The 13,523-nt window shown below is 45.5% G+C and overlaps 1 protein-coding gene across 2 annotated transcripts in view; it reads left to right on the forward strand.

Moving 5' to 3' along the window:
- Positions 1-3,179: 3,179 nt before the first annotated feature.
- The window catches only part of LOC130189996 (voltage-dependent T-type calcium channel subunit alpha-1I-like), a 51,767-nt gene continuing 41,423 nt past the window's right edge, over positions 3,180-13,523 (forward strand). For both annotated transcript variants that reach the window (XM_056409078.1, XM_056409079.1), the window contains exons 1-2: positions 3,180-3,262; positions 5,370-5,673. In XM_056409078.1, coding sequence (XP_056265053.1) covers positions 3,233-3,262; positions 5,370-5,673 — 334 coding nt within the window. In that variant the 5' untranslated portion in view covers positions 3,180-3,232. The remainder of the gene's footprint in view (positions 3,263-5,369; positions 5,674-13,523) is intronic.

The raw sequence follows: 13,523 nt of genomic DNA on the forward strand, positions 1-13,523 counted from the left end.
AAAAAATACACGAGATGAGTGTGTGGAGCCGAAAGAGTCTTGCGTGAGTTCCACGAGACAGTAAGTGTGAGGAGGATGAGACGAGCCGGAAGGGAAAACAAACACAGCCAGGGAGACCCAGCAACAACCGATGACTACACACACACACACACACACACACACACTCTTCTCTACTAAGATGTTAGCCGTGTGTGTTTACGTGGTTGAATGTGTCCTAGATTCCTGTAACTGTTGAGATACACTCCATGTTTGACGTATATGCTGTAACAGTGATGCGAGCTGCGAGGCTGTGGGCGTTGATTGGGTATTGCACGGTGTCTCCCTGCTCCCACGGAAAATATCATCTGATTTTTTCTTTTCTTTTCCCGAGCCACACTGGGTAAGTGCAACACTTTGAGACAGAGCAGAAACATCTCCAGGATGACTTATAGGAGATCCCCTCGCGTCACAGAGAGAGGATTATCGTCTATTACACGGAATGGAAAGTTGATTTTTGGCTTTCTGGCAAACACACGGGAAGGAGCGGCTACCTGAAATGAATTGTCCAACCGCAGCATCTTTAATGTGTCACAGCTTAGGAGAGCCACCGCAGAGGGCGCACATTACCATTTTTTACTGGCTGCAGAGCAACCTTGAGTCTCCTGCCAGATGGCAGCAGCCCGAGTGAAGTGTGAACGGGGTGTGCGCGGGGTCACGATCGACCCGCGTCGCCTTTTACCGGGAGACAAAAGTTATAGGGGAGAATACTCTCAGAGAGTAGTAACCCGTGGACCTGGGTCAGGGTGTGTGTGTGTGTGTGTGTGCGTGCGCGGCATTGAAGCTCCTCAATATCCCGAGGAGCGAGAGAGAGAGAGGGGGAGAGAGACGTTGCATTGGTTTTAAAGGTGAGTTTATGGTCAATAACAACAGGCCTGAAGACGGGCCCTGTCCTCCCAGACACTCGGTGGTCTTCCTGACATCACATCCCAAATCCATCTCCAATGGAGGGAACAACGTGGCGCATTGGGAATGGTTAGGGCCGACAAATAGCAACGTTTGTTTGTTTTCGTCTCTTTTGAATGCCTCCAAATTTGTTTCACGGTGTTCAATATGCATTATGGATCCCGTTATACTCCCGGTGAGCGTGAACATCGAACAGAACTATTCGGAGGCCATATGTAGGTATACAAAAAACGAGCAGGAGAGCGTTTAAGACGAGTGCTCCCCGGTAGCCGTTTGCGGCGACCTCCTGACCTGCAGCTGTCACGAGGTCCCAGAGGGGGGTCCAGGGGCCGCCAGCGGGCCTTGAGGGAATCGGGCGGACGCCACAAGACAAATGAGCAGCACTTGAGTTTCCCTCGTTCAAGATATTCTTCCTATTCTGACTTTTTTTTGTCACTCGGACCTCTGCGTTGGTACCACCTCAGTCTCATCTAAAATATAACAGCTCTTTCTTTGATTGGGTTGAATAAAAAGTTAAAAACACGTTATTTAATGGATGAAAAGTAAGTGAAGCTGAATCATGACCAATGCTGGAAGTGCATTTACAATCTGGAGGTAGTCGTTGTTTCCGTGAGTCTTCCCGTTGTTATGCCACTACCACATTACAATTCAGAGGAGCGTTTGACTTTTTACTCCTAAATTCAACCCGATTTATTTACTAGATACTTTTTCAGGTGACAATTTTGACCCAAAACACATGGCCAGCTAATAAAATATAAAGATATAAACCCACCTAACAATAAATCCACTATATGTGATTGCCCCGAGAATAAAAACACAACTCAATATGTCATACAATATTATTATCAAAAGGGCTATATTGTGATAATAGAATTTAAAAAAAACACTTTTACAGCCTTACGTGATATTTTAAATGAAGGTCTTTAACTTTGTCATTCTTTAAAATAAAAGTGTTACTACGGCATGATATTTCTACTCAAGTACAGGATCTGGATACTTATTCCACCACTGTTATATGTATATCATAACATAGAGTACAGTGTTGGCCATCCCTCCACCACCTGGTGGAGCATCAGATGGTTTCAGGGCACTGCCACACCTTTCTTTGGGTGAGATCCCCGCCACGCAGAGGCAGACAGACGGAGGGATATCTATCGGGTTGGGGTGCACTTTGAGGCGGAGAAGAGGGGGGGACCAGTCACGTGCTCTGACTCGCTCCATCAGTGTCAAGGTATCCGGGTTTAACAATACGGCTCTCCAGCACCGAACTTTCAAAATAAAACGCCCATCGGAGCAGGTGTTAGTTTTATTTTCTTATGCTTATCATTTAAGTCAGTCACCATTGATGTGGTCAGTTCCGCACAGGATTGAAGATATGAGCTATTAAAGTCAACATATATATATATATATTGAACTCAAGTAATGTGTTCACTTTAACATAGTTAGTCGTAGCAGCTGATAAAGTGCTTCTAACTGGTTTGTTTGTTCACTATTTACTAGTTACTGTTTTTTAAATAGTTTTTACTTCTGAAGAGATTACAGGACAAGACTAAATAATATAGATATATGATATAAAGCTGTAATCCGTGTCCTCTTGGACTTGATTAATTAAATATGATGCCAGTCTGTAAAACAACTCAACATTTGTTTATCACTGTTTTATGTTGTATTGTCTGAAACTTGATGTAATGTCCTACTGTTGCAGTCTTGGCCAGGACACTATTGTAAAGGAGATTTTAAATGTCAATGAGGCATTTCCTGATTAAATAAATGAATACATTTTTTTTTTTTTTGCATCAAGCTCAACTCACAAATTAAGCTAATTTTATTGTATATCTATTTTACAAATATTTGCTAAAAAACGATGGATATTTCTCCAGACTGCGTGGCTTCCGGGACCAGCCCGTCTTATTCTGAAGGTACATCCGGTCTGGCTCTCTCTTTGCGGGCTTGACGCGGCTCTCCCTCTCCTCCCCGGTGCGCCTGAACTCCGGTACCTGAACACCGCAGAGCGCGTCCAGCGGCTGAGCGGACACAGACGCGCAGGGGAGCCACCTGGTTGCATTTCACTTTACTTTTTCCCGGTTATTAAAAAACTTCTGCGCCACATTCTTCTCTAATTTCACCCCTCTTTTTTCATCTTCCCGGGTCCCCGACTAACGGACTGAGTTTGGATATCGGTGGCACCGGGGTGGGGTGGGGAGGGAAAGAAGGAGGCAGAGGACCAGCGGGCTGCTCTCAGATGGAGCACCAGGGCTCCAGCTCAGGGCGCACGGCGGACCCGGAGTGAATGACGCCGGTGGATGGACGCTGCACCCCGGTAAGGACGGCAGGCAAAGTTTTTATTCTTCTTTTTGTGGTGCTATAATAGACTTTTGTCTTTGCTCTCCTGTTCCGGGCACTGCGCTTGGCGAATGCCCCGTGGCACAATATAAAATGTCCAGATCCTATATGGATGTCATTGTCAATGGCGGTGTGTTTTCCTCATGGAGGAATTGACATTACAATAATATTCTCATATAACCAGGTAAAGTGGTGTGCTATATAAGTTAGTGCCTACTAACATACTCTATATGCCTATATATTTATATGTATATTTATATATGACATCATATAATATCACAAAAAGGATGAGACAAATGAGATGTTTGGTTTTATATCATTCTAAGGTTTATTCTAAGATGAATTAGACTGTTTTCCTTTCAGTGTAAAGCTGTAGCCTCATACATCGTCGGCCTCACTGGTTGGCCCTCAGGAGGATTTTTGTGTATCACTGTATAACACCGAGAGTGCAAAGAAAATATTGGAATTTATGGATGTGTATTGTCTGCTCTGGTTTCATTATGCACCCCGCTGTTGTAAATTCTGGGTAAAAAGATGAGGCAATGTATGCATTCGTGATGAGCGCACACTGCACAGTGGGAAGGAATACACAACTTAATTTGTGAGAGAGGTGTGAATATATTTTGTTCTGGTGACATGGTTGAGAGGATGATTTAATTTCCACCATGGCCATGGCTGTTAGCGAGAGAGGAGCTTAATGAGTTTTTAAAGTCTTCAGGAAGGGCTCATCAGCAGGTTTTTTTTTAACTGTGCGGGAGAATGGCTTCCTTTCTGCCCCCCCCCCCCCCCCCCATGGTTGATTGATGTCCCGCCCATCAGCTACGGTTGAGTCACAACAAAAACGCCTTAAACTGTGCGGCCCTGGACTCCTCAACGTGCCCGTAATAAAAAATACACACAAGGAAAGAAGGACAGTGGCACATTCAATCTCATTATTTCCGCCAAATGCACACACAGACACACACACACACACACACAAGCAGAAACACTCATATTTCCCAGCTCTCCTGTCGTCCTGTCACACGGTAGGCCGAGTGTAATGCCTGCACAGACTCGCTGCTGGCCCAGACTCCGACTGTCCGGATTGTTCATTATGTTCGTTTTCTAAATAATGCAGCTCTTGCTCCGACTTGATAACAAATTGGTGGCTTTGGAATACATTTGCCAGAATCTCAGGGGATCAATAAGCGATGGAAGGAGCAGTGTGAAGCGTTTTTTTTGCTGTGCACTCCAGACAATGTGCGTCGTGTCACATGCTCCAACTCCCATCTCCTTCCCCCCCCCCCGGCCAAACTCCACACCGCACGCTGCCCAATAAAGCAGAAAATGTGAGGAAATTTAAAACAGGAAATGAAGAATAAATCCGCTTTTGCGATCACGCTCCTATAATTTAAACGGAGATTATCATTCAATTTGACGTTTTCCTGACACGCGGTATTCCAATGCTTCAAGAAATTGCTGTCAGTGCTCGTACATTTGAAACCACAGGCTGCTGGAGCTTCACAAAGTCACTGCGTGCTGTGAGACTCTTAAATTATAGCTCGAGAAGAAATTATTCCCCCGAGAGGTATACAAGTAATCATTATAAGTGGGAATTAGATGTAAATGAATAAAATAATTCACACTTCTCTCCATGAACAAGCTGTCTAAGCTACTTTCCCTCTGGATGAGATTGTTTAAAGCCAGATTGAAAGCGTCAGTACTAATGTCCTGTTGTCATCACTGGACTGTCCAGCTGTAGGATTACTATGAAGTGGTTTGCGTGCTTCCGGTTTTCCTGCACCGACTCTGTGTGTGTGTGTGTGTGTGTGTGTGTGCACCTTTGCTCTCGTCCCTTCAGTTCACTCTGTTTAGGTCTTCGTAGATTAATGTTTCCTGCACAGGACTCCTCGCTCGCCGCGACTCTTCCCCCAAGAAGGTCCCGTTATTATTTAAGAGAAAAATAGAAGGATGGCTTGTGTCTACGCTGCTGGGTCTCACGCACACACCGACACACACCGACACACACCATGTGTTGCCGCGTCCTGAACAGTTTTTCCGTTGCCCCCTGCCCCCCCCCCCCTCTCATCCCTCCCTCTTTTTAGGTTCAGGCTGTTCACAGCACGGCGATGACGGGCGACCAGGATTCAGACCTGCATGAGCAGCACAGAGGACCAACGCAGGAGGAAGGGGATGAGGAGGAGGAGGAGGGGGAGAAGGTGCATGTGTCAGTCGAGAGAGAGGAGAGGGAACAAGGGGAGGAAGAAGAGGAGGAGGAGGTGGAGGAGGAGGAGGAGGAGGAAGAGGAAAAGGAGGAGCTGCCGTATCCCACTCTGGCACCAGTGGTTCTTTTGGCTTTGACCCAAACCAGCCCGCCCCGCTCCTGGTGCCTTCGAGCTGTTTGCCACCCATATCCTTCACCGGCGGGGAGTGCACCCGAACTTGTGTGTGTGTGTGTGTGTGTGTGTGTGATTCTGTTTAGAGGAAGCGAATGAATGTGAGGGAGAAATTGTCTGTTTGTGTTTCAGCTCTGCACTCTCTCAAAGCCGTTGTACGTACAAGGCACCTCGAGCCGAGATGTTTACTTTAGCTCTAAACACAAGGGAGACGGGAAGAGGTCGGTATTGTGCACGTGTGTGTGTGTGTGTGTGTGTGTGTTTGGAAGAGCTCACAGGTATTTCCTTGGACCCATTAGTTCTTGGAAAAGATGGGGTAACATTTTTCCCTGATTGGACGTTTCCATAGCGATGAGCCCTAATGGATCTCCAGGGTTACGGCCGCCTGTCAGTGGCATTGTTACCGGCCTCCGTCTATCCGGCACAAGGAGCCACAGACAGTGAGAACTCACGTCGCCTCCGGGCCTCGCTCCGCTTCTGTCTTCATCCACTTGCCTCCCATTCCACTCCCTGTCCCTCACTCTCCCCCTCAACCTCTCTCTTCACGTCTGCTGATGACGTGAAGGTGTGAGTGTGTGTGTGTGTGTGTGCGTGTGTGTGTGTGTGGTTATTAGCACTGGCTATGAATACTCCGAAGCATGCATAAACGTCAGCAACACCTCGGGGATGTGTCATGGGTTTCCAAACTGAATATTTTTCGCTGCTTATGACTCCATGTGTGTGTGTGTGTGTGTGTGTGTGTGTTCCTCTGCTTGCCTGTGTCGTCGTGCGCCGGTTTGTGCACATCTGCGGGTATATTTGCCACTGTCAGCACTCTGTGTTCTCTATAAAATATAAATACATAATTGCTGAATAAATAAAATGTACACCAAAAGAAAAAAGAAGGACAAAAAAAATCTACAAATGCCATAAAGAAAACTCCTCAGTCGCCTGCTGGGTTGTTACCATGGCCGCATCCCAGATGATGGTACTCTCACTGTGTCAGCACTAACTTACTGGACACACTTACAAACACACACTCACAATCATACACACACACGCACGCGCACACACACACACACACTCGTGAATGCCCTCACACAAACGAGGGAATCTCCCATCGAGAGGCACTTTAGAGGAATCACCTGGTTGCTTGGCAACAGCGTAGCTCTGCCCCCCCCCCCCCCCCCTCGACGGCCCGCTCACTTCCGATTGCAGAATTTGTGTTTGTTGTTGTGTGTGTCTGCGTGTCTGTCAGTCATCTCGTCTGTTTGTCCACGCAGCACGGCTACAGGCTACTGGACAATTATATAATTATATGAGACTTTGTATACACGTCGATACTTTATGCTAACGGGGAGTGTGTGTGTGTGTGTGTGTGTGTGAATGTTCTGCGGGGGAAGTGATGTGGGTGGACGTAGTTCGACAGGGACATGTATGTGAGCTCCCTGGGAGCGGGGGCAGTCCCCAAGAGCTGTAGGTCCCATTTCCCCCCCGTGGTGACCCCTCCTCCTCTTCTTCTTTTTTTTTTGCACTCAGTTCATATTACAAATTCATTTCCCATCTCGTGTCCTTCCATTTCTTCCCTCCCAGAAACACAGTCCTCCTTCTTCTGTGCCATGTTTACAACATACTGTACATCTCTACACCCCTCAGCACATCTACATCCAACACATTCATCCGGCACGAAAAAACCACGTCGGCTTTTGGCTATGATGTAACAGTCTTTGTGTTCCTTCGACGCGACATTGATTTGTGTAATTTCCTGTTTCCTTGGGAGGAGGGAGACGTTGGATTCACTCTCAGTGTGGAACAAGATGCTTACTTTGTGAATGCTGAGCTTTACCATGCAACACATGACACACACAGAAACACGCACATCCATGTGGGGAGGTGCACGCACACACACACACGCACGCACACACACACACACACACACGTATATACATAACTTATTCAGCAGTGCATGAAACATTCAGAGCGTTTCCTTTTGTTCAAAGATGAGAAAAGCTGTATCCGTCACTCCTCTACTCGTACTTTCTCTGCCTGCCTTTCTTCTTCTGCCCTCTCTCTCTTTTCTCTCATCACCCTTTTCTCAATATCAATCGCCTGCCCTCCTATTTATCACTCTCCTCTCCTTTAAAAAAAAAAAACGGCCTCTTAATTGGGTTTGTGGTGATTGTGTGAGGGTGTGTGTGTGTGCGTGTGTGTGTGTGTGTGTGTTTGTGTGTGTGCGTGCGTAAGGGAGAGGCGGGTGATAGGGAGACAACGATGGATAGGAGGAGGTCTTACTCAAAGTAGGGCGAGCTGTCATTTCAGCCAATTAACAGGATTCCTGCAAGTGTTTCCATGGTTACCAGCTGTCACACTGTGAGGGGGTGGAGCCAGAGGATTTGACAACTTCACAGTATCTTAACTTGAGCCACGTTCAGGCACTCTACCCTCTAACACACACACACACACACACACACGTTAAAATTCACACACAAACACTATATCTCTCTCTCTCTCACACTCACACACACTCTCTCTCTCACACTCACACACTGCACATGACAGACTCTGAGCTTAACTAGGTTACAGTTAATCAAGTCTGTGTGTGAATGCCAGAGTGAAAGCAAAGGGAATGAGGAACCAGTGAGCAGGTTGCTCATTCATAAACACGAGTTCCATCCAAACCACATGTTATTAGATCAATACCTCTCACGCTCTTTAATGGCTTTATCGCGAAATAGTTAACAAATCATTTCAATGCACAACGGGTCAGTTGTGGTAAATTATAAAAGTAGCTTCTGGATGTCCAGCTTGAGCTCTTTCAGAAATTACACTGGCTTTGTTTATTATAGTAGCTCTTAAATGAATACCAATGCAAAGTGTTGACATACATCTGTGTGTATGATATCTTAAGTTACCCTCCGATAGCCTGCAACAGCTGTTAATTACTCCACTCTTTTCAAAATGAACTTCTATCTTAACAGGAAGCCACACAGGGTTTTTTTGTGACCAAATCTGTTATTGTTTTTCGAGATATGCACATGCAAAGGAAAAGATGTACACATTGTACGTATACAAAGGTACTCAGACCAAAACAAACAAAAATAAAAAAATAAAAAATAATATAAATATAAATACGGGTATACTGTACATGCAAAAACCTGCACACATATTGACATATATATGCACAAAGCCACACAGTTATTATGTAAGGGCAAGACAACTACTTAGTTGGGTTGAGGCAACAAACCGACTCCCTGTTTGGGTTTTTTTGATCGATATTCTTCCTCGTACTTGAATAAAATACGAAATAATCTGGTGGGATATCTACGGACTACGGTGCATGATTTTTCTTTGGTTTAGCTGTGAATGGTGGATGAGACGAGCCGGACCAAGACAACGTCAGCAGATGTGATGGCTTATGAGAAATCGTCAAACTCGTGACACTTTGATGATGAACTGTTATCGGATCCCATCAGCTATCAGCTGTCAGAAGACGATTCAGTTTCTTGGGGAAACGGACAATGTCTCTGGGGTTTCTGTGCAGCCGGCGGGTATCCAGCCCAGGACTCCTTGTGGGTTACAGTCCGAGACTCGAGGATGGAGTTGAGAGACGACGTCTACGGCTAGATAGTTTTACGAGTAAAGTTAATTTTAGGCTCACGAAAAGCAAAATCACTCGCAGATGATATTCGATGGGTTCCCAGCATGCATTTCGGGCCAATGCGTTCCACATCTCATGCTCTTCACATGGAGGGATTACCTACAAGAGCCCGCTCAGACGTGATTGGTCGATGCTACTCGGATTATAATCGGAAACCAGAGCGTGTGAAAAGATGAATGGTTAACGAACATTGCGGTGTTGTACATCGGTCTCGATGATCACTTTCTAAAACTAAAGTTGACAATTATTAAGTAATTATTCAAATGAAACTTTCTTTTCGAAACCCTCGTGTTTTCCTTTTATTAAACATTTTTAATTTGTACATAGAAACACGGCTTAATAAACCCTTTAATTATTGGCTTTGGATATTTTATTTTAAAAAATAAAAATAAATCTGATATTTGCCATTAAGATATTTAAATCCAAGTATTTGACAAATGAACCATTCAATGCAGTGATGGTTTTGTGAAAAGTCAAAGGACCACCGCAGTCTTTAGGATTCATCCACGTGGTAAAATGAGGATGTGAACCACGTCTCATGGCAATCCAGTAAGTAGTCTAAATATTTCAGTCTGGACCAAATCATGTCATATTCATTGAAAGTGTTTATGTAACGGTTCATTCTGGTCACATGACATCTATTCTTCTCTCCATCCTGGAGAGGGATCCTCCTCTGTTGCTCTCCTGAAGTTTTCTATCCTTTTCTCCCCATGAAAAGTTTTTTTTCCTATTTTTTGGGAGTTTTTCCTGATCCGATGTGAGGTCAAAGGTCAGGGATGTCGAATGTGTACAGATTGTAAAGCCCGACGAGGTAAATTTGTGATATTGGGCTGTATGAAATAAACTGAATTGGATGACATGGCCATCCATAGAGCCATGTGGCTACAGCAAATATCTCATATTTGAGTTAAGAAGTCATTAATATGGCCTCGCCGGTTTCTCCAGTAGGTCTGTGTGAGTAAGCCACCAGGAAATGGACTTTAAATCCTGTTAACGTGATGATGCATCATGTTAATGCCGTTAAAAATTAGTTTAGGTTCTCCTTCTTTGCAGAGCTTTTTTAGAGGCTGTAAATGTATAAACGGTCCAATGGAGAAGTCTCTCTCATGAATTCAAGACGAAGGTACAAACACAGACTTACTGGAGGAGGATGCATAACAGCCAAAGTGATTTTTATAACCTGGCAGCTCAGAAGTTGTTCTCCTTAATGGTTTATACCAGATATATAAAGCTATAAAAGCAGGCCCGTCTTGTTCGACAGTGGCAGCACATTGGAAAAATCTAAAAGCTTTTCAAGCCAGAAAATGCGGTCACATATTCTGTGTGTGTCCAGATGGCCTGTGTGTCCCTATGGATGATCCTTTTAAGTTAATGAACATCGCATATGAAAATGTTCCCCCATGCTGCCCCTGGCATGCGTATCCCAGCCAAGGGTGGAGGATGATGCCAAAAAGATCAGGGTGATGTGATCGGATGTGATTTATAATGTCTGCCTGACCTTTATTACCTGTGTTGGCAGAGAGAGAGAAAGAAAGAGAGAGAGAGAGAGAAAGAGAGTTGGAGTGGGGGACAAGGAGGACATGGTGGTTCTTGGAGGGGGAGGAAGAACAAGAAGATGAGGCAATTAGGGCGATAGAACAAAGCCCAGTGGCCACGTAACATTTTCAGTTGTTTACACTTCAGAACTTGTGTCGTCAGAGCGTTAACTTCTTTCATCCCGCTGTTCAGCCGGGCTTCTTCTTCTCCTTCTTCTCCTCATCTCTTGTTTCCCTTGTTTTTTGGCACCTGATTATATCTCCACCACCTCCCCCTCTCCCTTACTGTATCTACATCTCTATTCCTCACGCCGTCGGCCCCTCCGCCTCTCCGCCTCTCCATCACTCTGACGATGTTAATTATTAAATGTCGTTTTAGTTCATCTGTTGGCTGAGACTCAGGTTTTCTGACGGAGAGACTCGAGCTCGGCCCAAGGGCAATCCTTTGTGGAGATGTGGAGAGAACGGGACGGCAAGGGCGTTGCGTAAAGAGAGATAAGGAGCGTATGTGTGTGTGTGCGTGTGTGTGTGTGTGTGTGTACGGGAGAGCACACAACATATGCAAGAAACGATACGGAATGAAGATGGGAAATTACATCGCGTTATATGAAGCGAGAGGGATACACAGGGAGCGGGAGGAGCAAAGAGAAAAAAATAATTGGGCCAAAGAGAGGGAATAGAAGGGCTGTGGAGGGAAATGAGAAATGATAGAAGGAAAGGTTGAGCGTGATGGTAGATAAAGGACAAGACAACGAGTCGAGCGGAACAGGGGGAACGGAGGGAACGGAGGGAAGGACGTTCCCACTTTGTTTCATCATGTTGAATGATGGGCCACCGCTGGAAACACTCCCGTCTCCTCCGTCACTCGCACCGTGACCCCGCTCCGGCCCCCGTGAGACCATATGGCGAGCGTCGGTGCGTCAGAGCGTCAGGGTGTACCTCACGGACATTCGCCGTCGTGCCGCGGGTCCCGGTAACTTATAACGATGGAGCGGGATTAGAGCGAGTCGATCGGAAGGACATCGTTTCCAATTGTGTGTGTGTGCGTGTGTGTGTGTTTGTGTGTGCGTATTAATTGGGTTGTGTGTTCCAGTCCAGACAGGATGCGAGCGCATTGTGAATCTCAGGAGTCAGTTCCCACGGTGAGATGGGGGTTCCCATGGCAACCACAGCGAAGGGAGGACACTGGATTACCCTCTCTATCTCTCTCTCTCTCTCTCTCTCTCTCTCTCTCTCTCTCTCTCTCTCTCTCTCTCTCTCTCTCTCTCTCTCTCTCTCTCTCTCTCTCTCTCTCTCTCTCTCTCTCTCTCTCTCTCTCTCTCTCTCTCTCTCTCTCTCTCTCTCTCTCTCTCTCTCTCTCTCTCGCTCATTCTCTCTGTCTCAAGGGTGATAAAGGATTGTACTCTCATTAATTTTTCTGCCCTCTCGAGAGCAAAGTGTCTGGCCAGGGGACTCAGTGTGTGTGTGTGTGTGTGTGTGTGTGTGTGTGTGTGTGTGTGTGCTCGCCCATGTGCATGTTCCAGGCTTTGTTATGGACGCGTCCTTGGCTCTCCGTTCCGTATGTTCCAAGTCATCCATTGAGACGTTTCCACATGTCCACATCTGTGTTTGTGGGAGGCGAACACAATCCTTCCTCTAACTTTCGACTTCCCCCTTTAAACCTCTCGGCTTTCCACTTCTGAGCCGCGCTCCTTCTTCCAGCTTGACGGCGAGCAAGCAACACAGATGTAAAACAAAGCCCACCATCAGCAAGTTCACACCTAAACTGACTTGGTATCTGTTTCTTTTGGAGTTGAGAGTGTTAAACATGTCAAAATGTCCTGCTTTTAACCCTTGTGTTGCCTTAGGGTCATTTTGACCCGAATCAATATTACACCCTCCCCCCGCCTTAGGATTAATTTGACCCCATTCAATGTTTAATGTCGGTGTTCTTTCGGTAGTCAACAAACAAACATAAAGTGCCTCACACTTAAACTTGGAAAACAATATTAATTCTAATAATTTTCTGGAGGTTTTAATTGCTGGCGTCAAATTGAACCCAAAGGGTAAAATATGTTAGTAAATATAAAGGTAACAGGAGGGTGAAACATTGAATCGGGTCAAAATGACCCAAAGGCGGGGGGAGGGTGTAATATTGATTCGGGTCAAAATGACCCTAAGGCAACACAAGGGTTAAATTAAAGTTGATATATTTAAGCTCATTATCGCTAGTTTCCGCCATCATATCAATTGTTTTTTATGTTGGTACACTCAGTTCTGAAGCTTGTAAATATGATTTCACAAGCTTTTCGAGGCGCAAAAAACAAGTTGTTTGTGCTTGATTGAAAGATCTTATGAAATTTCAGTCTGGTAATTTTTTTGTACACTGGAAGATAGACACGGCTCGCACGTCTAATGTCTACCAGTCAGCTTCCTCGGGGTCTCCCCCGGGTTTCTGCAGACGTTACCATTGGCTAGACGACGAATCAAAGGAAAAACCTGAATAAATGAGCGGCGGAAACATAATGAATGCAGATTATTCCACACAGGGCACGAGGGTCACCGGGTGGTTTGATGAGAATGAAAATGATCCGAAACGTATTCTGCGGTCGTCTCAGCCGCCAGATGTGAGATAAATGTGATATTTTAGAGCGACATGTTAGACACTGCTCTCCAATATCTTCTGGACGAATGGTGTTTATGATTCCAGCA

The sequence above is a fragment of the Pseudoliparis swirei genome, chromosome 24 (assembly GCF_029220125.1).
Source record: "Pseudoliparis swirei isolate HS2019 ecotype Mariana Trench chromosome 24, NWPU_hadal_v1, whole genome shotgun sequence".
NCBI lineage: Eukaryota > Metazoa > Chordata > Actinopteri > Perciformes > Liparidae > Pseudoliparis > Pseudoliparis swirei.